The sequence below is a fragment of the Podarcis liolepis genome (assembly GCF_965112155.1).
Source record: "Podarcis liolepis genome assembly, chromosome: 2".
Taxonomy (NCBI): Eukaryota; Metazoa; Chordata; class Lepidosauria; order Squamata; family Lacertidae; genus Podarcis; species Podarcis liolepis.
This window is the reverse complement of record NC_139555.1, coordinates 42,942,987-42,965,906: the sequence shown is the minus strand read 5'-3', so window position 1 is coordinate 42,965,906 and position 22,920 is coordinate 42,942,987. Positions and strand designations below refer to the sequence as shown.

Genomic DNA, 22,920 nt, shown 5'->3' with positions numbered 1-22,920 from the left:
AGATCTCCACGCCAGGTTTGAAGCATGGGTTAAGCATGGGCAGCCAGGACCCAGACCGGAGGGGGTTGGGTTGGCACGGAGAGCAGGAGGGCTGGTGGCTCACTTCGATGGGAATTTACAACAGTACCCCAACTTTCGAGCAGATGTGATGTGCGCACTGCAACTGCTGGCAAAAGACTTTAGAGATGAGCAAGAGAAAGTGGGGTTTATACTGTCCCATTTGCATGGGGATGCGAAGGCGTGGCTGCACAATTTGTGGAGGGATAAAGATCCGGCGCTTCAGAGTGCAGATGCCTTTATCAAAGCGATGGATGCATGTTTTTTGTCTACCATTGATGTGGATCTTGCCCGACGGGAGATTCATGGACTGAAACAAGGGAGGGCGAGCGTCCGACAGTACCACGCCCGCTTTTTTGCGCTGGTCAGTGCATTGGAATGGGACCGGGACTCGCCCCCAGTCAGGGACCTGTTCTGGGAGGGTCTCAGCTCTGCTGTGAAGGATGAAATTGCGAGGGGGGAGAGGCCCCGAAGCACGCAGGAGGTGGTCCAAAGGGCGCTGACTGTGGGGGTGAGGCTGGAAGAACGTCCATGGTGCAGAGATGAAGGACGTGGAGGGCGCGAAGCAGCGAGAAGTTTCTCTTTCGTTCCAAGGGAAGCAGCGCGTGCGCAATCCACACCTCCGCCAGGAGGGGGAGTGGAACCTATGGAAGTGGGAGGCGCCAGGGCTCAGTCAGCTAGCAGAGCCTCTGCACCGACAGCAGTCAAGACTAAACCTCCTAGAGGGACCAGGAAGTGTTACATATGCGAGAGCCCTCAACACTTGGCGAAAGAGTGTCCCCAGAGGAGCTCCAAGCACACTGCAGCCTCCGCAACGGTGAAAGTGGCCACACAATGCAGCGAAGCCCAGCAGGGAAACGACGATGTCTGGCTGGAGACAGAGGCACTGGGGCCCAGCCAGACGCATCAGTGAAGCAGTCCCCAGCGATATTGCAACCCACGGACCCCCTCCCACCCAAACCAGTAGTGCAACTCACAGCGTCTCTCCAGCTACCCAATGGAGTCACCATCGAAGTGCCGCTTTCTGTGGATTCTGGAAGCAACGCAGACTTTATAGCACAGGATTTTGTGGAGCAGCACGCTATAAAGCTGCTGCCTGCCACTCTGCCCCTGCAAGTCGTCACAGTGGATGGCAGAGAGTTGCTAGGGGGGCAGGTGGTGAAGCAGACGCCACCAATGGTGATGCAACTTGGTAACCACAGGGAAGTCATCAGTTTTAATGTCACCCGACTGTCGGACACGCCCATTGTGTTGGGCATGAGTTGGCTGGACAGGCACAGTCCAACGCTGGCTTGGTACCAGAGACAGCTGATCTTCGGCTCCTCTTACTGCGCAGAACACTGCATCCTGCCCAGGCAGGAGGGGGAGGAGGAGGACTCACAACTGCAGTTGGGAACGTTGCAAGCAGTTCCCCACAAATACGCGGACTTTCTGGAGGTCTTCTGCGAGAAAGAGGCAGACAAGCTACCACCGCACAGGCAATATGACTGCAAGATTGACCTCCTGCCAGGGGCGACGCTGCCGAAGGGGAAGCTATATTCCATGTCTGAGGACGAACTACAGGAACTCAAACAGTTCATCGATCACAATTTGCAGCGCGGTTTCATCCGGGAGTCCAGCGCAGTAGGGGGCAGTCCTGTTTTCTTCGTGAAGAAAAAGGACACGCCCCAAAAAAGATTGGTCGTGGATTACCGCCTCTTAAACAGAATGACCAAGCCCTCCGATTTCCCTATGCCCAGGATTGACGACCTGCTGGCGACGGTGCGCAAGGGACGCGTGTTCACCAAGTTGGACCTGCGAGGAGCGTACAATCTCATCCGTATGAGGGAGGGCGATGAGTGGAAGACAGCCATGTTCACGCCTCTGGGCACCTACGAATATAGAGTTATGCCTTTTGGATTGCAAAATGGCTCCCACGTTTTTCAAGCTTTTATGCATCACGTGTCGGCGGGACTCCTCTACAAGAAGTTACGTCTGCTTTCTGGATGACATCCTGATATTCTCTGACTCGCAGCAAGCACACGACCAGGACGTTCGGGAGGTGCTGAAGAGGCTGCAGCAGCATAGACTGTACGCCAAACTGGAGAAGTGCCAGTTCGACACGACGGAGGTGGATTTCTTGGGTTACAAGCTGTCGGACAAGGGGCTAGCCATGGACAGCGCCAAGGTTCGTGCGGTGTTGGATTGGAAGAGCCCGCGCAACCGGAAAGAGGTCCAGAGGTTTGTCGGATTTGCCAATTTCTATCGCAAGTTCATCAAGGGGTTCGCGATGCAGACGGCAGCTATTACGGACACGCTAAGCTCCAAGAAAAAGAAATTCATCTGGACGGAGCAGGCGGAGCGGTCCTTTCAGACACTCAAGCGTCTCTTCGCGTCGGAAGAGCAACTGCTGCATATCGACCCCAGCAGACCGCTGAGGGTGGAGACAGACGCGTCCGATAGAGCAGTGGGAGCGGTACTGCTGCAGAAGGACCCGCAGGGGGTCTGGAGGCCGGGGGCGTTCTACTCCAGAAAGCTCAGCAAGTCGGAGCAGAACTACACCATCTGGGATAGGGAGCTGCTTGCCATTCATGCAGCTTTCAAGGCGTGGAGGCACTTCCTGATCGGCGCCAAGCACACGGTGCAGGTCTGCACGGACCACAAGAATCTGGAGCACTGGCGCACGGCTCGGTTCCTGAACCAGAGGCAGATCCGTTGGGCGGAGTTCTTTGCTGACTTCAATTTCCGAATTGAGTACGTCCCGGGCGACACCATCATCATGGCGGATGCCCTGTCCCGAAAACCGCAGTACCTCGAAGAGGCGACGCCAGCGGCGGCCATGCACATCTTCGCGCCAACAGCGTGGGCGTGCGCTTCAGCCACAGTAGACCTGGATGCGGTGCGAAGGGCGTTGACGGACGACTCATTCGCGCAGGCGAAGATGGCAGAGGTGCACAAGGGCACGGCGAAGGGCGACGAGTTCCAGATACGAGACGGCTTGCTCTTACGTAAAGGGGCCGTCTACGTGCCGGGAGACGAACTTCGCGCCCGGGTACTGCAGCAGCTGCACGACGCACCCACGGCCGGGCACTTTGGCACAGAAAAAACGGTGGAATTGGTCGCAAGAGACTTTTGGTGGCCCAGACTGAGGGGGGAAGTCGCGGACTACGTCGCGAGGTGCGACACCTGCCAGAGGGCCAAGGCGGTGCACAAACCACCGGCGGGACTGCTGGAACCGCTGCAAACGCCGTTTGAACCATGGGAGAGGGTGGCCCTGGACTTTGTCACGGATCTACCCAGCTCGAGAGGCAAGACAGCTGTACTAGTGGTGGTGGACTTGTTCACCAAGATGGCACATTTCATACCGTGTGCGAAGGTGGCCACGGCAGAACAAACAGCCAAATTGTTCATAGATCACGTGTTCAAAGTGCACGGGCTGCCACGGTCTATACTGTCCGACCGCGGACGCCAGTTCATCTCGAATTTCTGGCAAAAGCTGATGGGCTTCCTGAACGTCAAGATCAACCTGACATCGGCAAGGCACCCGCAGACCAACGGGCAAGCGGAGAGGGTCAATGCCATCATGCAGCAGTACCTGAGATGCTATGCCAATCAACAGCCGGCGACGTGGGTGGATTACCTGCCGCTCGCCGAATTCGCCTACAACAACACGAAACACGTATCCACAGGGGTGACGCCGTTCTTCGCCAACAATGGGAGGAATCCCAGAACCTTCCCGGGACTGGACAGAGTGGGGGAAGGGGAACCACAGACGGCGGACGCTTTCGCATCTGAGTTGCAAGAGGTCCACGATCAACTCAGACGGCAGCTGGAGCTGGCGAAGCACGCATACAAGGTCCAAGCTGACAAGCACAGGCGAGTTGGCGAGGAGATCCGAGTGGGAGACTGGGTCTGGTTGGCAGCCCACGCGGTGCCGACCCGATCGTTAGCCAAGAGGAAGCTAGGGCACAAGCAACTCGGTCCATACCGAGTCGAAGCGCAGATCAACCCGGTGGCTTTCCGGCTGGTGCTACCAGAGGGTTCCAGGATGCATCCGGTGTTCCACAGGTCGGTGCTCACTCCCTACAGGGCACCGCACAGGTTCCAGGAACCAGGAACGGCACCGAGTCAGTCTCCAGAGCGGACGGAGGTGGGAAGATTGCCACAGCAGGACCCCATCAACGAAGTCACGGAGATTTTGGACTCCAGATGGGGGGAAGACGGAGTAGAATATCTACTAGCAAGGGAGGGCACCCGGGCCAGTACTAATAGCTGGGTGCCGGACTACGCCTTGGAGGAACCCCTGCTCAAGGATGAGTTTCATGCCCTTTTCCCACACAGACCTATGCCAGCGGGCTTCTTCGACGACTGGTTGTTCACGCCCACGCTTTCCTCCAGCACGTTCCATGGCTTCGACTCGGAAGGGGAACCCGCACCGCGCACACGTTCCCCAGAGGGGTCACCGGAGGGTTCGGCGTCCGACAACTCGTATTGGTGGGACGATCGGCCAGAGGAGCAGTGGCGCCGGAAGTGGCAGGAGACACCAGGTCCAGCGACAGACGCAGAGACGGACATGGACGTTTGCGGGGAGGACCTTGGTTTCGAGCACGGCGGCACCGAGATGGAGGCGGAGGAGACCACTGTTGACGAACGCGGGGAGGAAGACTCGGAGGTCTTCAGTTGGCGGCCAGCAACGGGGAGCGAACTGTATCCGACATTCACTCCCGTGATGACGGAGCACCCACCAACCACCCTTGAAAGCGGGGAGGGGGGAAGGGGGGGCTTCGAGGGGGGGATGGATGTCAGGGGTTCAGGAGCAGAGACGCAGAGAAGGGAGGAGACAGAGAGCGAGGGGGAGGAATACGAAGGAAGGATGAGTGGGGATGACGACCCGAGATCACCGAGCCTGTCTAGCGAGTCCGAGGATTCCCAGAAGGGAGCGCCAGCAGCCAGAGCAAGGGGGGAGAGCAGGGGGACACCCCAGGAAGAAGGGTCCAGAGAGGGATCAGAAAGCAGCAGTTGGAGATCGGGACCCACGTTCCCAGCCGGGAGCAGCGGGGAGAAAGGGGACCAGATATCGGGCTCTGGAGACTTTCAGAAGGAGGGAGGGCATGAGTCAGGAGTAGTCACGCCCACCTCGGGGAGCGAGGAAACGATCAAGAGGAAAGTGGAGAGTTGGGCGCGCGCGCCAAGTTCAAATGTAACGGAAGCTGGCGCAGCCAGCAGCCCAGAGAGTGAACCGAGTCCCAAAGCCCGCCGCAAGGAGGCGGAAGGGTCAGGGGGGTCCGCGTCAGAAGAGAGTAGGAAAGGAGAGACCCAGGGGGGCAGAAGGACCCAGAGACGGAAGGAAAGGCGCAGGAGGTGGAGCAAGGCTAGGGTATTAAGCTGGTGCGCTAGAGGTGGAGACTCAGACGGGTCTTCGTCGTTCTGACCTAGAAGAAGTAGGGCTGCACGTTGCAGTTTGGAAATGGAACCTGTAATCCAATAAAGACTCTTTGAAACTGAACGCTGGCTGACTTGGTCCTATGTGAGCTGGGACTGGGCGGCAGCCCTGACATATACGAACAAGATGAGATGTGGAAACAGCAAGATAAGACTGGATAGAATTATGAACATTATTTGGACAGATTTGTGGATATTAACGCAGCAGCAAGAAGATGATCGGAATCCCCCTTCGGAACTTGAAATATGGGTCACCCCAACAAAAATTTAAAATTCGGCTTTGTAATTCGGAATTTATGTGATGTGATTTGATTTGATTTGATTGGTCGGTTAATAAAAATTATTTTAAAAAGAAAAAAAGAAAAGAAAAGGGGGCCTGAAAGTGGCTGGAAAAGGCTTATCCTCTGTGCAAAACAAGTGACAACACAAAGAGAGAAACACGTACACTCTGTATACATTTTATTAGACAGGATTGGCTTAGTCTGCCGATTGGGGAGGCCCCTCCTATGTCTGTCTCTGTGGCCACTTCTGTTACAGTGCTATCTTCTACTGCTCTGCTCTCCTCTCTGTGGACCTTCTTCACAAGGCAAGTGGCAGACCACCTTACAAGTCTCCGTAGATAATTAATATTGTTGGGGCAAAAGCAAGAGGAGGCGGCTCCCTAAGAAGTGACAGCCAGCACTGAGAACAACCTGCTACAAAGAGAGTTCAGACTGTCTGAGTCCCAGCTCATGCTGCTTACTTAGACGTAACCCAAGACCTGAGCGTCGCTTCCCAGGTTGTGTTGCTTTTTGAAGCTTCTGGAGGTGCTGATCCATGCTTGGCAACTGCTCTGGAATCCTCATACATTTCTCTTGCTTTAATTTGAAAGCTGAGTTGGGTGCTCTCAAGCTCACACATCAGCTGTCTGAGGGACAGTCCAATGGCTTCTTCCTGCAACATCTCCATTGCTGGAAGCGAAGTGTGTGTGTGTGCGCGTACACACGTGTGCACAGATGTAGGACAGAGACAGCTCACTTTTACTTCCATTGTCAAGGTGATGTAAGGCTTCCAGTGGCTAGATATATCATGTGGGAAAGCAGATTTGCTGGCAAAGAGAATGCAGACCTAGTCTTTTATGGCCAGAAATGGCTGTATAATGACCAGGTTGCTGCTGTTGCCGCTTCTGTGAAGTGAGGGACTGAGATTCTGTTGAAACAGTTTTTTGAATTAAGGGTCTGGTGCTGCATGCAACACTTCTCTTGATTGACTCAGGTGTCCCTGGGTGGAAAGCTTCTCTCTTTCCTAGTGTGAGGTTCAGGGTTCAAAATTGCCAGGGTGCAAACACCTCAAAAAGTCTGGGTGTAATTTTTCATGCCTGGTTGACACTCGAGGATTACTGAAATGTACGTGCTTTGAAGCCTTGAAGTATATGTTAAGGATAGGCAATATGTTAAGGAGTTTAACAATAAAGCGTAGTGTGTTTTGAAAACGGAGGTTTGGTACCAATATTTTTATTGAAAACAGCAAATTAAACATGTATTTACATTTCTGTTAAAAATGTGATATTAACAATATGTCACTTATGTGAATTGCGTAGTAGTTCATGCTTATCAAAATAATAACTTAAAAGTGTTGCTGACACACCCCTCCTGGCGACTAGACATATTTTTGGCATCCACAACTCAGGACCCAGGAGCCACATGGCTCCTAGCTTTTCTATCCCTTTTCCATCTGTCTAACACTGGTGAGGTTGTACCCTGGAATCAAACCAGTTTCCTCAAGCATGTAAAACATAAGCTGTTCCACCCACTTAAGATGCAAGTATAGGACTGCTCTGCCTGAGGCTGTATTCTCCTGGCCTTGTTCCCTGGGTAGAAGGTGCTTAGATAGATGGGCTTTATTCACTCTTTAATCATATACGATGTTGTGCTCTGGTTCCCTGATTTCCTTCCTCTGCTTTCTTTTCAGGTTGAGCCCAATGCCACCGTAATAGAGATAAAGAACCTCTTCACTAAGTCCCGTATGTATGGCGCATGTATCCTTCTGTGACTCCTGCCTGAACACACATATCAAAGCAGACCTTTTATTGGTTTTGCCCCTTGTCGTTTCCTCACTCCTGCAGTAGGACTGGCCCTTGGAGGGAGGGAGCGTTGAAAGTGCTGAGCTGCTTGCTTCATGAGTAAAGCTTGCCTCCTGACACCCTCGTCATGCCATTTTAATAATATATCCCCAAAACTTCTATTGTCATGCGTTTTCCCTGTAATTGAAAACAACTTCTGGAGGTTCTGATTCTGAACTTCCATTTTTATCTCTGTGGACTTTGGAGAAAGGAAGCTCTTTGCTTTTACCCATGTTGGCTTGTTTCTTGATTTGTTGTATTTCCGATGGTGCTGTAAGGCAGCTAAGCAACAGCAGCATACAAAATACAACAAAGTAGCAGTAAAAAATAGACTATTTTACCTGCTGCGGAAAATGGAGGAACTTTCTCCAGTCAGGAATAAGTCTCCTTTCTGAAACCCTGAGAAGGCAGGGCCAGTCAGTGTACATACACAGCGCTGAGCCAGATGAAGCAATGTGCAGCTTTCTTTCCCCTTTTTCTCTTTGCAGATCCTCAGTGGTATCCAGCTCGGCAGTCTCTGCGACTGGATCCCAGTAAGTTGGTATATTACAAAGTCTTCTGATATTTTTCATGCCTCAATTTTGCAGGCAGATTGTCTTAGCTAGGAAGTTATGGGGGAAGGAAGTGGGGCTGGTAGACTATACTGATAAGAGTTACCGAGTCTTTGACCAGAGGATGCAACAGACACAGGAATTTCTGGCCTTGGGAATTCTTATGAGGGGCATACATGAAAGGCTATATAATTCTGCAAGAAGCTGTCATTTCTTGGACATCCAGATTCATGGGTTTGGTGAGGACATAATTAAAGCATCCATCATCTCCCTTGGAGCCTCGCTGCCCCTCCTTGGTCATGGCTTCCCCTCTCTGAATATTAGGCAGCCAGAGCTTCTCAGACGTGTGACCAATGAAGTAGCCACTTCAGTTTGGTATCCCAGCCAAGGTGTCCATGGCAGCTGTATTGTGATTCCTCCTTTCTTTCAGAGGGGAAGTCCCTAAAGGATGAAGACATCCTTCAGAACTTGCCGGTGGGCACCACAGCAACGCTGTATTTTCGAGACCTGGGAGCACAAATCAGCTGGGTGACCGTAAGTGCACCTCTTCCTTCCCCACAACAACCACACGGCCTTCCCATGCCCTTGGTTTTTCTCCCCTTCCCTCATCCTGCCTTCTTCATTTTAGGTCTTCCTCACGGAGTATGCTGGGCCCCTGCTCATTTACTTGCTCTTCTATTTCCGGGTGCCCTTCATCTACGGCCATAAGTATGACTTCACCTCCAGCAAGTATTCTGTTGTACAGTAAGTACCTACAGGCCAAGGTACAAAGTACCTACAGGCCATTTTTCTGTGTGTTTAGCTTGTATTGGAATACTACGCACTAGTTTTGCTGTGATCTGAGCCCACACCAGGTCAATGAGTAGAATATGTGTCCCATCCCTCCCCCCCCCCACCCGCCTCCCTCTCACCCTGTCTCAAGAACAGGATACACAAAGGAACTCTTAATCCTTAAAATCTGTCCTAGATTCCCTGCACTATTGTCAGCATTTCTGGAAACAGGGTTTGAGCTGGCAGGAAATAAAAGGATTATCTGTGGCTGTTGGGTGTAGATGGGATATTACAGTGTTCCATAGCTTCCTTAAGTATTGGTTCTTCTGGCAGGATTTTAGTTCAATTTTTTTTAGGTCAGTTGACCCAACTTTGCTAGTTTAAACCATTTGCTGCAGCAAATTTAAGGAAGACTTCCACAAAGGTCTCCAAGTAATCCTTCTGATCAAGGAAGCCCAGAATGTGGAAGCTCAAAGCAGAATTGCAGGAGGACTTCAGAGAACTGGTTATAACTGTGTTCACTGGTCTTGCTCTTGAAATGGGGCAGAAGGGTCTTTTGCATTTCTCTACTAGAGTTCACTGCTACAGTAGCCTCTTATTCTGCCTGCTCTGTTTCTCCTTTCCAGCCTGGCCTGCATCTGCCACTCTTTCCACTACGTCAAGCGCCTCTTGGAGACCCTCTTTGTCCATAGGTTCTCCCATGGGACAATGCCCTTACGTAACATCTTTAAGGTGAGTGGTGCTGGGAATGAGGCTAAAGGAGGAGGATCAGGAAGGGGCAAGCAATAAGACAGCTGTGGAGGGCAACCCTCAGAATTCCTTACTGTGGTTTTCAAGAAGTAAACGGTATTAGGCATTTTCCTAGGAATGAGAGGGCGGGGTCTGGCTTCCTCCTCTGCTTGAGCCTTTCCCAGGCTGTGAAGTTGGCATATTCAGCACATCTCCATTTTGCTACAACTTCACTGGATAACTGTTTCTTAATGTGTTTGTTTCTTTCTCTCCAGAACTGTACTTACTATTGGGGTTTTGCTGCCTGGATGGCATACTACATCAATCACCCGTTGTATACTCCACCAGGTGAGCCAAAAAACGAAAAGGAAGCTGGGGAGGAGATTTTGGTGGTTAGTGCTGGACAAGGATCCCTAATGGTTTTTAAAGCAGATGGATATTAATGGGGTTTATCTTTCTTGCCTTGTAATTTAGCAGGAGAATGTCTGGGAGGAAGTCTCAGGCTGTGTTCACACAACTCACTGTCAGCTCTTGGCATGGGAGATAATGTCCTGCAGACTCAGTTAGGTGCTAATTGGCCAACTTGACATATTAATAGGTGTATGATCATGACTGTATGTGACTCTTGTGTCCAGGAAATGCAAAAAGACTGGGGTAGTCGAGGTTCAGATTCCCCCCTCAGCTGTTAAATTCACCAGATGACCTTGAGCCAGTCACACTCTCTGCCCTAACATTTTCTGTTTTGTCATCCCTTCAGCATATGGACATGAACAAGTGAAACTGGCACTTATCATTTTTCTGGTAAGAACTTAAGGATGGAGTGTAATAGCCCCATGTGGAATTGAAGTAGATAAATATGTATGTGTTAGAAAATGGGGCAGGAGCCATGGGGCATGAGGCTAGAGGTGAACTTGGGGTGAAAGCTCAGTCACGCAGAGGCAAACGTGTAAAGTAGAGGAGATAATTTCTACAGAAACACAGCCGTTTACGTTGTGAGACCAGGCCCTATGCAGAGTGGGGATTTTCAGTGCTGAATAAGTGCTGGATTTTTCATGAACTGAAATGATTCCCCCCACGTAACAGAAAGCTGGTGTTGCACTGTGGAGTCATGGGGGTAAAAAGAGCTTTGAGGGGAGTGGGGTGAGATTGGATCAGTAACTAGGTCAGAACTCTGCTGTATGGGTGAGGACTAAGATTGCCAGTGGTGACTGGAAAAAATGAGGTCTTGATAACTAGTGCCTGGGCTGATGAAGATAAAGACTAGTTCCTCATTTTCCTATGGGTGCTATTGTGTTTAAAACCAAGCTGCCACCTTCTGGTTGTTGATGTTAACACCGTCTGCTCACACGGCACTTGCCAGAGAATGAGAGGGCAGGTTGCTTCCCCAATGGGGCTTACAATCTAAAAATATCCACGAGGGGGAACAAAAAGAGGAAGGGAATGGAAATGGTGCCAGGATAAATGGGGAAGAGTGACTTCAGTTGCCCATGCTTTGACTTAGTTACAGTAGGACAGCCTTTGCCAACTTGGTGCCCTCCAGTTGTTTTGAACTACATCCCTGGGGCTGATGGGAGGTGTAGACCAAAACTCCTGGAAGGCATCAGGCTAGCAGAGGCTGCAGTAGGAAATGGGTCTAGGGGGTTGTGCATCTTAATCCCGACTTCCTTGATTTGAGCACTTGCTTACTGGTGCACATTTCTAGGGCTCAGCTCTGGAAAATATGAAACAGTGGTACAAAAAAAAAGTGGCTGTGCGTTTATGGAGGAAGAGGATATCCTGCACTGAGGGAGCAGGATCCCTTCAAGCCGATTCCTAAGATTTTTGCAAAAATGTGTCCTCACAGGCAGAAATGTCACTTGTGATGGGGGGGGCAGGGACCTGTGAGAGGTCAGTGCTTGGTCTCTTCACATGCCTATGTTGAAACTGACTGTTTCCTCTTGTAGTTCTGCCAGCTGGGAAACTTCTCAATTCATATTGCTCTACGGAACCTGCGCCCTGCTGGTGAGTACAGGGGGAGCCTTTTGGAGTGCCTCCCTAGCTAGTATAGGTGCATGGCAAGGACCTACTATGGGTCTGTCTTAAGGCTGTTTGGCTGAAGGGACACGTACCATAAGGTACTGGCAGCCCAGATCTGGTGAAACCCTGTGCAATTGCTCTTCAACAAAGGGAAAGTATTGCTGAGATTTGAACAGTCCTGAAAACACTATGAACAGCGAACTTAGGGCCTGTGTAAATGTGCATGATTCATTTGTCCAACATTGGTGGGTTTTGCAGAGACTACGCTGTGTTTCGAATAACCTTTGAGAAAAAGAGTTGAGCAGGAAAGCAGAAGGACATTGAGTTAAAGAGGTTAGGATAGATGCAGATACGGGTGGAAGAGAGACGAAAGAAAATACTACTTTGCACAGTGCATAAGCTATGGAATTGGCTCCCTTAAGAGGCAGTGGTGGCTGCTGACTTAGATGCCCTTAGAAGAGGATTAGACAAATTCATGCAGGATAAGGTTATTGGCGGCTATGAACCCTGTAGGAACAGGATGCTGGACTAGATAGGCCACTGACTTGATCCCGCAGGGCTTTCCTTATGTTCCTATGAGGAACAACCAAGAGGAACAAGGAGTTATGTTGGTTAGAACCTTGCTTCTGTGCCTTTTATTAAAGTACAGTGGTACCTCTGGTTAAGAACTTAATTCGTTCTAGAGGTCCGTTCGTAACCTGAAACCGTTCTTAACCTGAGGTACCACTTTAGCTAATGGGGCCTCCTGCTGCCGCCAGCACGTGATTTCTGTTCTCATCCTGAGGTAAAGTTCTTAACCCGAGGTACTACTTCTGTGTTAGCGGAGTCTGTAACCCAAAGTGTTTGTAACCCAAAGTACCACTGTACTCTCCTCTCTTCCTCCTTTCAATCTCATGCATGCATGCATACACCTGCACACGTGCTCTCTCACTTTTGCTGGGGTTGTGGAGGCCACATATGTCTTTATGTAGCATCAATACTTTTTGGCATTCTGGATTCTGTGTGTCTAGGCATACACACATATACACATAGTCCAACTGGGGTTTTGCTGCAGAAGATCTTAGACCAGAAACACCTTGACAGATCTTGTTAGTGACTGTATTTTTGTAAGCTTATTCTGTGGGCTTCAGACAGAACATAATGTCTGAGAGAGGTGCCAAATGAAGTTTATTTACATGCCGCTTGCCATAGGCGGGCTGTGCCAAAGCAGCTCTCAATTGAGTTGTAGTAGCTTGGTGTCCCTGGCTCAACTCTCTGCCTGGTGAAATGCATAGTTGGATAAGCAGGACCCCATGCAGTGGTGTCTGCAGATGCCTCAAGCTAGGATGGAGCTGAGGATGGTGGCGGCGGTGGCAGTTTTTCTTGGAGAAAAACTGTGAGAAGGAGGCAGAATGATGTTCTTGCTGTGCAAGTTGGTTCCACCAAAAAGCTCCCTGCTATACTAGAGACAAAGTGCCTTTAAGTACAGAAAATAGTACCATTTAAAAGGGTGTATGTGTATATTGCCGTCTTTATGAAATGAATCAAACTCTTAATTCTCCCCCTAGGTTCTAAAGCCAGGAAGATCCCATTTCCTACCAAGAACCCCTTCACATGGCTTTTCTTGCTTGTCTCCTGCCCTAATTACACCTACGAGGTGAGAACAGGATAGAACTCCACAGCAGATTAGAGCGTCTTGAATCTGGAAGGTGCCTCATGTGTCTTGTTCTGAACATGTTTTCACATGTATGGGCCTTTTCTGAAGTGTCTCCCCATTTGTGGAATGCTCTCCCCAGTGAGGTTTGGCTAGTGCCTTCATTATGCACCTTTAGGCACCAGGCAGAAACATTCTTCATCCAGGCCTTTGGCTGATTAACATTCTATACCATTGCTTTTTTTCTGGGGGGAAAGGTGGGGGAACTCAACACAAAATTTGTTTATTGTGGGCCCAGTCACTGTGCCCCCCCAAGCCAAAAGGCTACTGGGTTGTTGTTTTTTAATTTAGGTTGTTGTGAAGGGTCAGTTGCGCTGAAGGGTCTTACCCACCTTGCGTGCCACAATCCTGAGCTGGTGTTCTTCTCTTCCAGGTGGGATCCTGGATTGGCTTTGCCATTATGACTCAGTGCCTTCCAGGTAAGTCCTAGTCTGCTCTGAACAAAGACGTCAGGTCTTAAATAATGGTTTGCAGGGGATAACAGTAGGGTTATGAATCAGGGTTGGTTGGTTGGTTGCCTGCAAGCCTCCCTCCAGTTCTTGGTCAGGGATGTGGAAATGTTTTTGGACTCCCATCAGCCCCAGCAGTCTTGGATGATGCATGCTCTGACCCTCCAGATGTTGCAGGCCTGCATGGTCCCATAACTGTTCTAGATAATGTAGTCCAAGACAGGTCTTGCTGTCTCAAAAATCCTAGATTGTTGTAGAGTGGCTTGAAAGTCCAGCTTGAACGTACCCATGGGGCATGTTTGTTGCCTGTAATTTCCCATCAGCTTGAGTAGTTACTTATGCCAATGTGTGTTTACAGGCGTTTGGGGCATGGAAATTATAGAGATCTGTGTAGATGCCTAATGACATGCAACTCTCTCTTCCCTTGTCAATAGTGGCTCTGTTTTCCTTGGTTGGATTCATCCAAATGACCATCTGGGCAAAGGGGAAACACCGAAGTTACCTAAAGGAGTTCCGGGATTACCCACCACTGCGTTCCCCCATTGTCCCTTTCCTGCTTTGAGCTGGAAGCCTCTGCCTTCTTTTGTCTGGGCCGATAGTTCTGTTTTTGTTTTTTACCTTGTGAGCGAGTGTTATTGGAGTCTAAAATGAGATTTTCTCTTGCTGTCTACACTGTAATCTGAGGGAAGCTGTAGGGATTTCCTTCCTTTTGTAAGTTACTGTCCCTCCCTACAGAATCTTTGACCATATCCCATTCCAAAGCCTTTCTGAGGCTGGGAGCAGCCTTCCCTACCAAGCGCCCATTAAGTCAAAAGCTACAGCGAAGGGAACGATCCAATTTTAAAGAGAACGAAGCAGTGACTGAGCCCTAAGTCTGCAGGAGCAGGTGCCGAAAGCTAAATCTAGGCAGCTGGAGCCTGGCCTAAACTGAATACTTTTTGCTCCACATAGTACTTTAGGAGAGGTCTCCTCAGCTCTATGGTTCATCAATACAATTTAGGAGTTAAGTCTCCTAGCTCAGCTTTGTGCATTCTCCTTGACTAAGTGAGCCCTCAAGTGCCAAATACTGGCATAGCATAAATCTTCTGTGCTCTTTCTGGGATGCTTCCCCATTCTAAAAGCTAGTAGTACCTTTCTGAAGGGCATGAGACCGATACAGGCGAGGCTGTCTTCATCTCCAGGCTCTTGGTCAAAAAATAAATGCCAGTTCCTGGAGGCTGATAAGTATGCTCTGAGCAGCCAAATTGTGTTCTTCTCTTCCAATGCAGAGGATGTTAATTCTAGACACACAGGGCAGGTAGCAAGGTGCTATGGGGAAGTGTTTGCAGAAACTGCTGCTATGAAGCAAAGGGGACAGATCAGGTGTGACTGGGGAGCAGCTGTAGCACTTTAGTACCATCTACAGTGCAAGCCAGCACCTCCTTCCTGACCCAATATGCTAAGCATGAACTGTTTAGGATGGTAGGTTTCATCTTGAACAGCTGGCAGAGCCTTGAAATGAGGGTATGAAAAACAAGGCTGCTATATATTTTGTTCTCAGTCATGCTACAATTTTTTCCTGGACTTTAGGCCCACTCCTGTTTGTGTAAGTGGTATCAGAGCTGCTTTTGGAACCTTCTGCAAGGGAAAACAGCTGCACTGAAGTTATTTGGGGAGGGGGAATACTTCAATAGCTTGTAGCTATTTGTAGTCCCTAAAGAAGGAAGGAAAGGCTTTTAATTTTACTTTGGGGGAAATTCAACATTACAGAAATTTTGACAGCTTCCCTGAGAGGAATTTACTTCTCCTTTCCTGGTTAGTCTTAATGTCACTAAGGTTGCAATTCTACGTACGCTTATTTGGAAGCGAGCCCCATTCAACTCAGTGGAACTTACTTCCAAATAAACATGCCTAGGATCAGGTTGAAAGTTTGCAATAGTCTTAGTTTATGCTGCATGTGAGCAGTGACATACTGGAAACCTGCTAGGCTCCATGGCAGCTGTTAAAATGAGCCACTGACTTGTTATGGTCTGTTTCATATGGAACTATCTTCCTTCTTCGATTTACAGAAATAAAACTAATCCATCCAATGGACTGTAGTAGGTTTTTCTTTGTAGGGTGCCATGGAATTAAACACAGAAGGAATGGAACCTTGCGTCACCCGCTGGAGGGTTGTGTGCAAGGCAAGCCTAGCAAAAAGGAAGAACAGAGCTTCAAATCATATTGGATTATCCTGCCACCAAAGGAGACAAGTTGTTTAAAATCAGAAGCTAACCTTGAAATGGCAACTGCACTCCTACAGCTTGCTAAAATTCAATATAGGTCAAAGGGTTGGAATTATAAATTAACCAATGGAATTTCTAGAAAGTGTATTCACCACTTGGGCATCACATTTAGTAGTTAAATAGTCACAGTTGGCTTGCCGAGTCAGGAAAAAAAATTAGCAATGTGATTTTGGAAGCTCACAAGCATATGGAACATCCCTGCTTTCTTGCCTCTAGCATCTGTTAACAGGTACCGTTTCAGCAACTGTGGCCAACCAGTGTTCCTGGATCTTCCATGAACATATCTAATCCTTTTTTTAAAAAAAGGTTTCTCAGGCCACACACAAACAGTATATATTTTGATTTAGTATTACTTTACTAAACATTAAACACTATTTGAGGTTAAGGTGAAAATATGCAAGTATTTTCTCAAATTAGAGCAAAGTGCATTTTGTCTAGTGACACAAGGACACTAGAAACAGGATTTTATGAGAGAAACAAGTTTGTACTCTTTAAATTCTGAGCTACTTGGAAAAGAGTTGTATTTTGAAAGCTGATTACAATTTAGAACTCCCGAAGTGTTGTTTCAGCAGCAACAACAAAAAAGTTGAGAACTTGTTCACAATTCTGTTTGCTAAATCTACCCTAAAATACCAGAGGGCAAATGCTTCCTGCTATAGATTCCTGCACTAAGCAGGTGGCATTGGAAGTGTGGCTTTTGGGGCAGTCATCTTTCTCATTTCCCCAGCTAGGGTGAGGGTCGTAAGCTACAGTTATAAGATGCCTGTGGTCCTACAGAAGTTTGCTGGACAACAGGTAGGAATTACTGGAGTCTGGCAACATTTGGAGGATTACAGATTTCCCACCTGCACTTCAGCTGAGCCAGAGGAAACTCTATCCACATTTCAACCAGAATCCATTATAGCCTGAACCGTAACTTGGTGACTTCCAGTTGCCCTGGACTTCAACTCCCAGCAGACAGCATGGCAAATGGCTGGGGATAGTTGTAGTTCAAAACATTTGGAGTGCAGCAGCTGGCTGGGGAAAGTTTGATACAGTATCGGTGCCACAAAGTCTGACTTCTCTAGGTTGGCCTGGGACCTACCAGCTCCTCCCAGGTGTAGGTAAATTCACACCCTGCCCCACAGATACTGGCTCCCTTTGATCCCTGCCCACCTCCTGTCACACTGGAGGAGCAGTAGCTCTTTATGACTGTATGTAGAACAAGACACCTAAAAGAAGTTGTCGTCATTACTAGGCAAAAATAAACAAAGTTTATGCAGTGGAGACCTACCCCCCACAACTGCATTCAGGAAAAGAGTGAGAAGTGAAAACGGCTGTCTGCACAGTCAAGACTGGCAGCTAAAACACGTAATGGTTGGTATTTTGTCTTTGTCTGTCTCTCTGCGCTTTAATACAATACTAGTTAATACTTCCAGCAACCCACAAAAGGGACATTACCACCCCTTCCTTTAAAATACCAACTACAGAAGAGACTTGAGGGGCAGGGGTGGGGATTTTTTATATAAGAGAGGCTTCTTGAAGGCTAAGAAGTCTTCATTAGCTCTAAATGTTCAACTGCAATCCATTTCATCTCAGGAACCGCACAGTGATTGTTTTAGACAGAACCACAGGATAATGTCTTTATTGTTTTCAACATAACAGACCTAGTGGATTCTGCAATCCTCTTGTTGAAGGAGCCAGGAGGCACACCAAAGCCAGCTAGGATGCTGATGCTGCCGCCGCCGCTTTTGCCTTTTGTTCAATGCGCTTCTTCCGAGCCAGCAAGCGCCTCTCCCGTTCAAATTCTTTCATGCGCATGACATAGCTACAGGAAAGCACACAAGTGCAGGTCAGGTCAGAGCAACCGATACTTCTTCCCCCCCCCCAACCCACCCTCGCATTCTGTGGTTTCCAGGCCAAAAGATACTAGCTGGCTTGAATCCCTCATAAAAGTTTTCTCCCTCCCCACTTGAACATTCTTCTATTCTGCAGAGACATCTGTAGCATGTATATGGATATCTACCTAATGCACCTTTCCCCAAGTTGTCATCTGCTGATATGGGATCAGTGAGATACCCTACATTCTATTTAGCTTTCCTATCAGGAGAGAATACTGTCAAAAATATTTGCCAGTTTAGAAGTCTCTTGAACCTGGAAAGACTTGTATAAAGACTGGTGAGATGCTTTGAGTGAAGGAACTCAAAAAGCCAAATCAAAGCTCACTCAGCATTAAGGAAGAATAGTTAACAGATCGGTATATAAGAGTTCACCTTACCCACACCACTGAAGGGGTTGTGACACAATAACTTCCCCTGCCCATATGCTACCTGTTAGTCTTGCTAAATTCTTATGGTGGACAGAGAAAAAGTGATACAGGAGTGTTAGCAACAAGCTAACTTGGAAGGCTGATTTACAGGAAGGGAGGCATAGCTCTGACTTACTCCAGGTGCTCACAGTAATCCCAGTCATGACGCTCGTGTTTGCACGCAAAGATATTTGGAAATTTGTCACGTTTGCACTTCGCCCACTTAAGGAAGTAGTGTGCACAATAGTCTCGCATGTCAAGAGGAAGCTGAGCTTCATTCATCTGCTGCTCTGTTGCTATCATCACTGCATGGGAAAATGGAAGGGGATAAAATGAACAAAAGTGAGGTCAGGATCCAGGCAGGGTCAACCTGATCAACTGTCATCAACTCGTTTGAAACCTCTGTAGTGGCTTATGGCCTTTGGAAACCTGATCTGCAAATTAGATTAGCTATTAAAGTTGATAGACCATTCCAGTATAAATCCAAGTGCTACATCCTCACAGTAATCCTAGCTAGTCAATACCAGTGAAAGAATTCAGAGTTCCTGCCCTGCACTTAGAGCTGTGCCTTAAATCTTATTTAAGCATATTTTAAACAAATGCATGACCTTTCTGTAGAGACAACACAGTCACCCTCAAATCAGACATCTCAAGGACCAGGCGCAGATCGCACACTAGCTCTAACTGTACGAATGCACTCTGGCCACTGCAGAAACCTGAACATCTGTGCTCGGGGCTGAGCCCAGGCGAAGTCCAAATTGCAAAGCTGTGACTTCAGAAGTGTTACCACATCCAACAAAGGCTGAATCCCTATTGCCTGGTCTGCCTTCTAACCGACCACGAGCACCTCTGCCTTGTTGGGATTAACTTTCAATTTGTTCACTTTCATCCAATCCATTACTAATGACAGATGATGGTTTTGAACCAAAGAAGCTTCCCTGGATTTAGCTGAAAAGGAGAAATAGAGCTGAGTGTCATCAGCATGCTGCAGACACCAAACCCCGAAACTCTATAGCATGGGTGTCAAACACAAGGCCCGCGGGCCGAATCCGGCCCGCCAGACCTCGTCATGTGGCCCGTGGCATCAAGGGCGAGGAAGCCTTCCCTGCCTGCTTGCAGACAGGGCTCCAATCGACGCACCCCGTCGGCCCTGCCTACCGGCTGGTCCCTCAACTTTCGCCTGCCTCGCGGGCCGGGCAAAGAGGCTTTCTGCTCGCTCGGTGCAGTCCGGGGCTCGCTGCGGAGGAGGCGGTCCTGCGAAGCCGAGCTCGGAGCCGGCTGCCTCCACCCCTCGGAGCCTCCCAGGCGCGGCTGCTCGAGGGGGCGGGTCGCGTGCGTGGCAACTTTTGGAGCCTGAGGGAGCTGCGGAGGCTGGCAGCGAGGGCAGGGAGCGAGAGCCACGCTTGGGACGCCGCTCGCTCGGGCCGCAAGAAGAGGCCACTGCGGCGCTGCAGCTGGCGAGGAGATGGCCGGGGGCGCGGGCGGCGGGGCTGGCTGGGGTCGCCCTGGTGGGCGGGGCTGGCAGGCAGGGAAGGGAACGCGGAGGCAAGTGGAGAGTGGGGACCCGGCGCAGGTCTTGCCGCAGGCGGCGCGCCCTGGCTGGGCTGGGAGAGGCGAAGCTGCTGCCGGTTCAGCTGCGCAGAGTGGGGTGGAGGGAGCCGGGCGGGCGGGCGGTGTGCCACACCGCAAAGCAGGGGCGCCTCCCACCCCGAAGAGGACCGCGCCAGCATCTGGGCGGCTGGAGCAAAGTGGGAGCCTGCCAGCAACTTGGCTGCGGGAGCCTGGCTACGAAACACCGCCCCCCTCCCCACGCCAACACATCGGCTTTCTCCGGGCCGGAGGACTTGGTGGATAGCCCCCTCCCCAGGAGCAACTGCAGCAGCTCGGGGCCCCAGCAGGACATCCTGGCCACCCGCGCCCGCAGTGCCGCTGGGGCTCCCTTGCAAGGAAGAAACTGCTGCTGTCCAAACTGCAGCTCCGTATCCTCCGACTCCTGAGTGCGGCGGCAGGGCGGGGGGAGGCAAGATTTGCTTCTGCTCTGCTCTGTTGGGACAGGCTCCTGTCTCCTCCCCGTTGGAGCTCCAGTCTGCCTGGAAGCCCATCTCGTCATCTTTTTAAAAAATCATTATTATTTCTTCTTCTATTCTTATTTAAAATCGTACTGGAATAGGTATATTAAATAGTGTATAGGTTCAAGACAACACACACCAGTGCCTAAGGAAAAATAACTTTGATAAAGTCCTACAGATACAACCGGCCCTTGGAGGGTGACCAAACTGCTGATGTGGCCCCCCGATGAATTTGAGTTTGACACCCCTGCTCTATAGACAAACTCTCCCAGCAGTTTCATATAATTGTTAAATAGCATGGGAGACAGAACAGAACCCAAGGGGCACCACAGGCCTGCAGCTAATGCGTGGAACTGAGGTCCCCCAACACCAACTTCTGAGTTCACCCCTCCAGGAATGAACAGTCCTATCCCAGCAAAGCGGCCCAGAAGGGTATCGGATCTAGCACACACGTGGTACCTCTCACATTTCTCACGTCCACATCCTCAGGAGGCTGTACAAAATGAAAAGTATCCATTAACACTGAACAAGCAGGGGCCAAAGTTATACCCACCGGGCCTGCTATCAACTATAGCATCCTAAGTCAGAACAGATCTAAGCAATTTCGTAAGCAAAGCACTAAGCAAAGCTTTTTTATTTTTTATTCCAGGAGGCAAACATGCCCCCTTCATTTTCATCCTCGCAACCACCCTGGAGGTAGGCACTAGCCCGGGATCATCCGGCGAGCTTCACAGCCACCTCTGGATTATTACTATATTTTACAGTTGTGCAACACCTTTCAACCCAAAGCATTTTTACATAATGCCCTGTAATGGATGTCTCTGTGAAAGTGTTCTCATGCAAGAGTGAGAAAAGGAAGGATTTAAACCAGGCATAGGCAAACTCCGGCCCTCCAGATGTTTGCGACTACAATTCCCACCATCCCTAGCTAACAGGACCAGTGGCCAGGGATGACGGGAATTGTAGTCCCAAACATCTGGAGGGCCGGAGTTTGCCTATGCCTGATTTAAACCATGGCAACGCGACAAACAGCTGTCCTTAAATAACACTGCCTCAAACGTGGCTCTCCGGCGATGCTGGCAGATAAGCAGAGAGAGCCCAGCTCGGGAAAGGGTGTCTGTGTCCAGCGTCACTCCGGATCTTCTGCCGCCCGAGGGGGTCGCCTCCCCTTGGCTCCTGGGCCGGCCCTCGCACCCGCACCCACCCCGGGAGAGAGAACCTACCTCGCAGTGCGGTGGCGAGGCCTGCCTGGGGGGCCAGGCTGGGCTTGAGGGCTGCGCCAGGCGAAGGCTCCGGGAAGAGGCGGAGCCAAGCGCTGGGTGACCTTCGCCTTCCCCGTCTCCTTCCCTCCCTCCCCGCTCAGCTCAGCTCGGCTCACCGCGTTCTTTGCGCTCCTCGGGGAAGCCGAAGTGGGGGTCGAAGGTGGGCATCTTGACCGGGTCCGGCTCCACCTCCGCGTCCCATAAATACCGCCGAGCCAGATGAGCCCCCATCTTGGCCGCCTCCAACCCGCCTCCTGAGGTTGCTCTCGCTATTTCCCGCCCCGCCTTTCCACCATTCCGGAAGCGGAAGTAAACCCCCTTTAAAAAAAGGCTTCCGGTAACAAATGCATGCCGCTGTCGCAGAGCTACGAAACGGTTAGAGAGAAGCATCGTCTCTGATGATGCCATTTCCTGGTTCTGCGTGAGGCGCCATTTTAAAATATTCCTGGGCAGCTGACCTGAAAAATAAATGGAGAAAAACCACACTTTTAAAACGTGGCTGTTGCTGGACACCAGCATGCTGTCCAGTGAATGAATGATGTACCACCAAAGAGGGCGGTTTTATTTCTCTTCTAAACTTATTTCTTGCTAGCGTGTGGAACTTTTTTAAAAAATGGTTTTCCAACATCCGCCTCGCTATTGCAAATCCCAATGCAGAAAACGCCGCACAATACCGCCATATTGCAGCAATTGCAAGCTGTGGCTTGGAGATAGGAACCTCCCAAGTGACTATTGCAAACTGAGGGTTATGCGAAAGTCTAGTTTGCAACAACCGTATAATGGAGTCCAGTGGTTACACTTCTACTGTAGATTGGGAATTGGGCTGAAGCTAGAATTTCAAGGCATGTGGTGCTGAGTTTTTTTCTTTTTTAATCTTTGTGGCAGACATAGTATGCCCCTCCCCCGTGTAAAATGGCGATCCCAAATAAAAAAAAACTGGAGACTTATATATACATGTCTAATTTTTTTCTAGCTCTACAGCCATTACAGTGGGAAGAGTAGCCAAAACGCATGCCTCTGCTTTTAACATTTTCAGCTGGGAGTATATTGTGCTGCAAAATGTGGAACTTAACACCTTAGATTTTAAAAAGTAGTTTTGGAACTGTAGTCATTTTAACATGTATTATAATTAACTCAGTGCAACACAGCAAACACCTCAGCAATGCCATCCATTACTTTTGTCCTCACACTGCAGTAGGGCTGGGAAAGTAGTAAACAATCCTGGAAGTGTAGTTCACTGTTATATTCCC

The 22,920-nt window shown here is 49.7% G+C and overlaps 2 protein-coding genes across 3 annotated transcripts in view; one reads left to right on the top strand and one right to left on the bottom strand.

Moving 5' to 3' along the window:
* TECR (trans-2,3-enoyl-CoA reductase) overlaps window positions 1-15,861 on the top strand; it is a 37,272-nt gene extending 21,411 nt beyond the window's left edge. For both annotated transcript variants that reach the window (XM_083489555.1, XM_083489554.1), the window contains 11 exons: window positions 7,429-7,480; window positions 8,068-8,112; window positions 8,561-8,664; window positions 8,759-8,874; window positions 9,528-9,633; window positions 9,906-9,978; window positions 10,388-10,431; window positions 11,574-11,631; window positions 13,194-13,282; window positions 13,713-13,758; window positions 14,223-15,861. In XM_083489555.1, coding sequence (XP_083345681.1) covers window positions 7,429-7,480; window positions 8,068-8,112; window positions 8,561-8,664; window positions 8,759-8,874; window positions 9,528-9,633; window positions 9,906-9,978; window positions 10,388-10,431; window positions 11,574-11,631; window positions 13,194-13,282; window positions 13,713-13,758; window positions 14,223-14,350 — 861 coding nt within the window. In that variant the 3' untranslated portion in view covers window positions 14,351-15,861. The remainder of the gene's footprint in view (window positions 1-7,428; window positions 7,481-8,067; window positions 8,113-8,560; window positions 8,665-8,758; window positions 8,875-9,527; window positions 9,634-9,905; window positions 9,979-10,387; window positions 10,432-11,573; window positions 11,632-13,193; window positions 13,283-13,712; window positions 13,759-14,222) is intronic.
* Window positions 15,862-17,660: 1,799 nt separating this feature from the next.
* On the bottom strand, window positions 17,661-21,976 carry NDUFB7 (NADH:ubiquinone oxidoreductase subunit B7). Its single transcript, XM_083489550.1, has 3 exons — window positions 21,787-21,976; window positions 18,476-18,644; window positions 17,661-17,859 (listed from the first exon to the last, which is right to left on the bottom strand). Exons 1-3 carry the CDS (start codon window positions 21,899-21,901, stop codon window positions 17,754-17,756), a joined length of 390 nt encoding a protein of 129 aa, XP_083345676.1. The 5' UTR covers window positions 21,902-21,976; the 3' UTR covers window positions 17,661-17,753.
* Window positions 21,977-22,920: the final 944 nt, after the last annotated feature.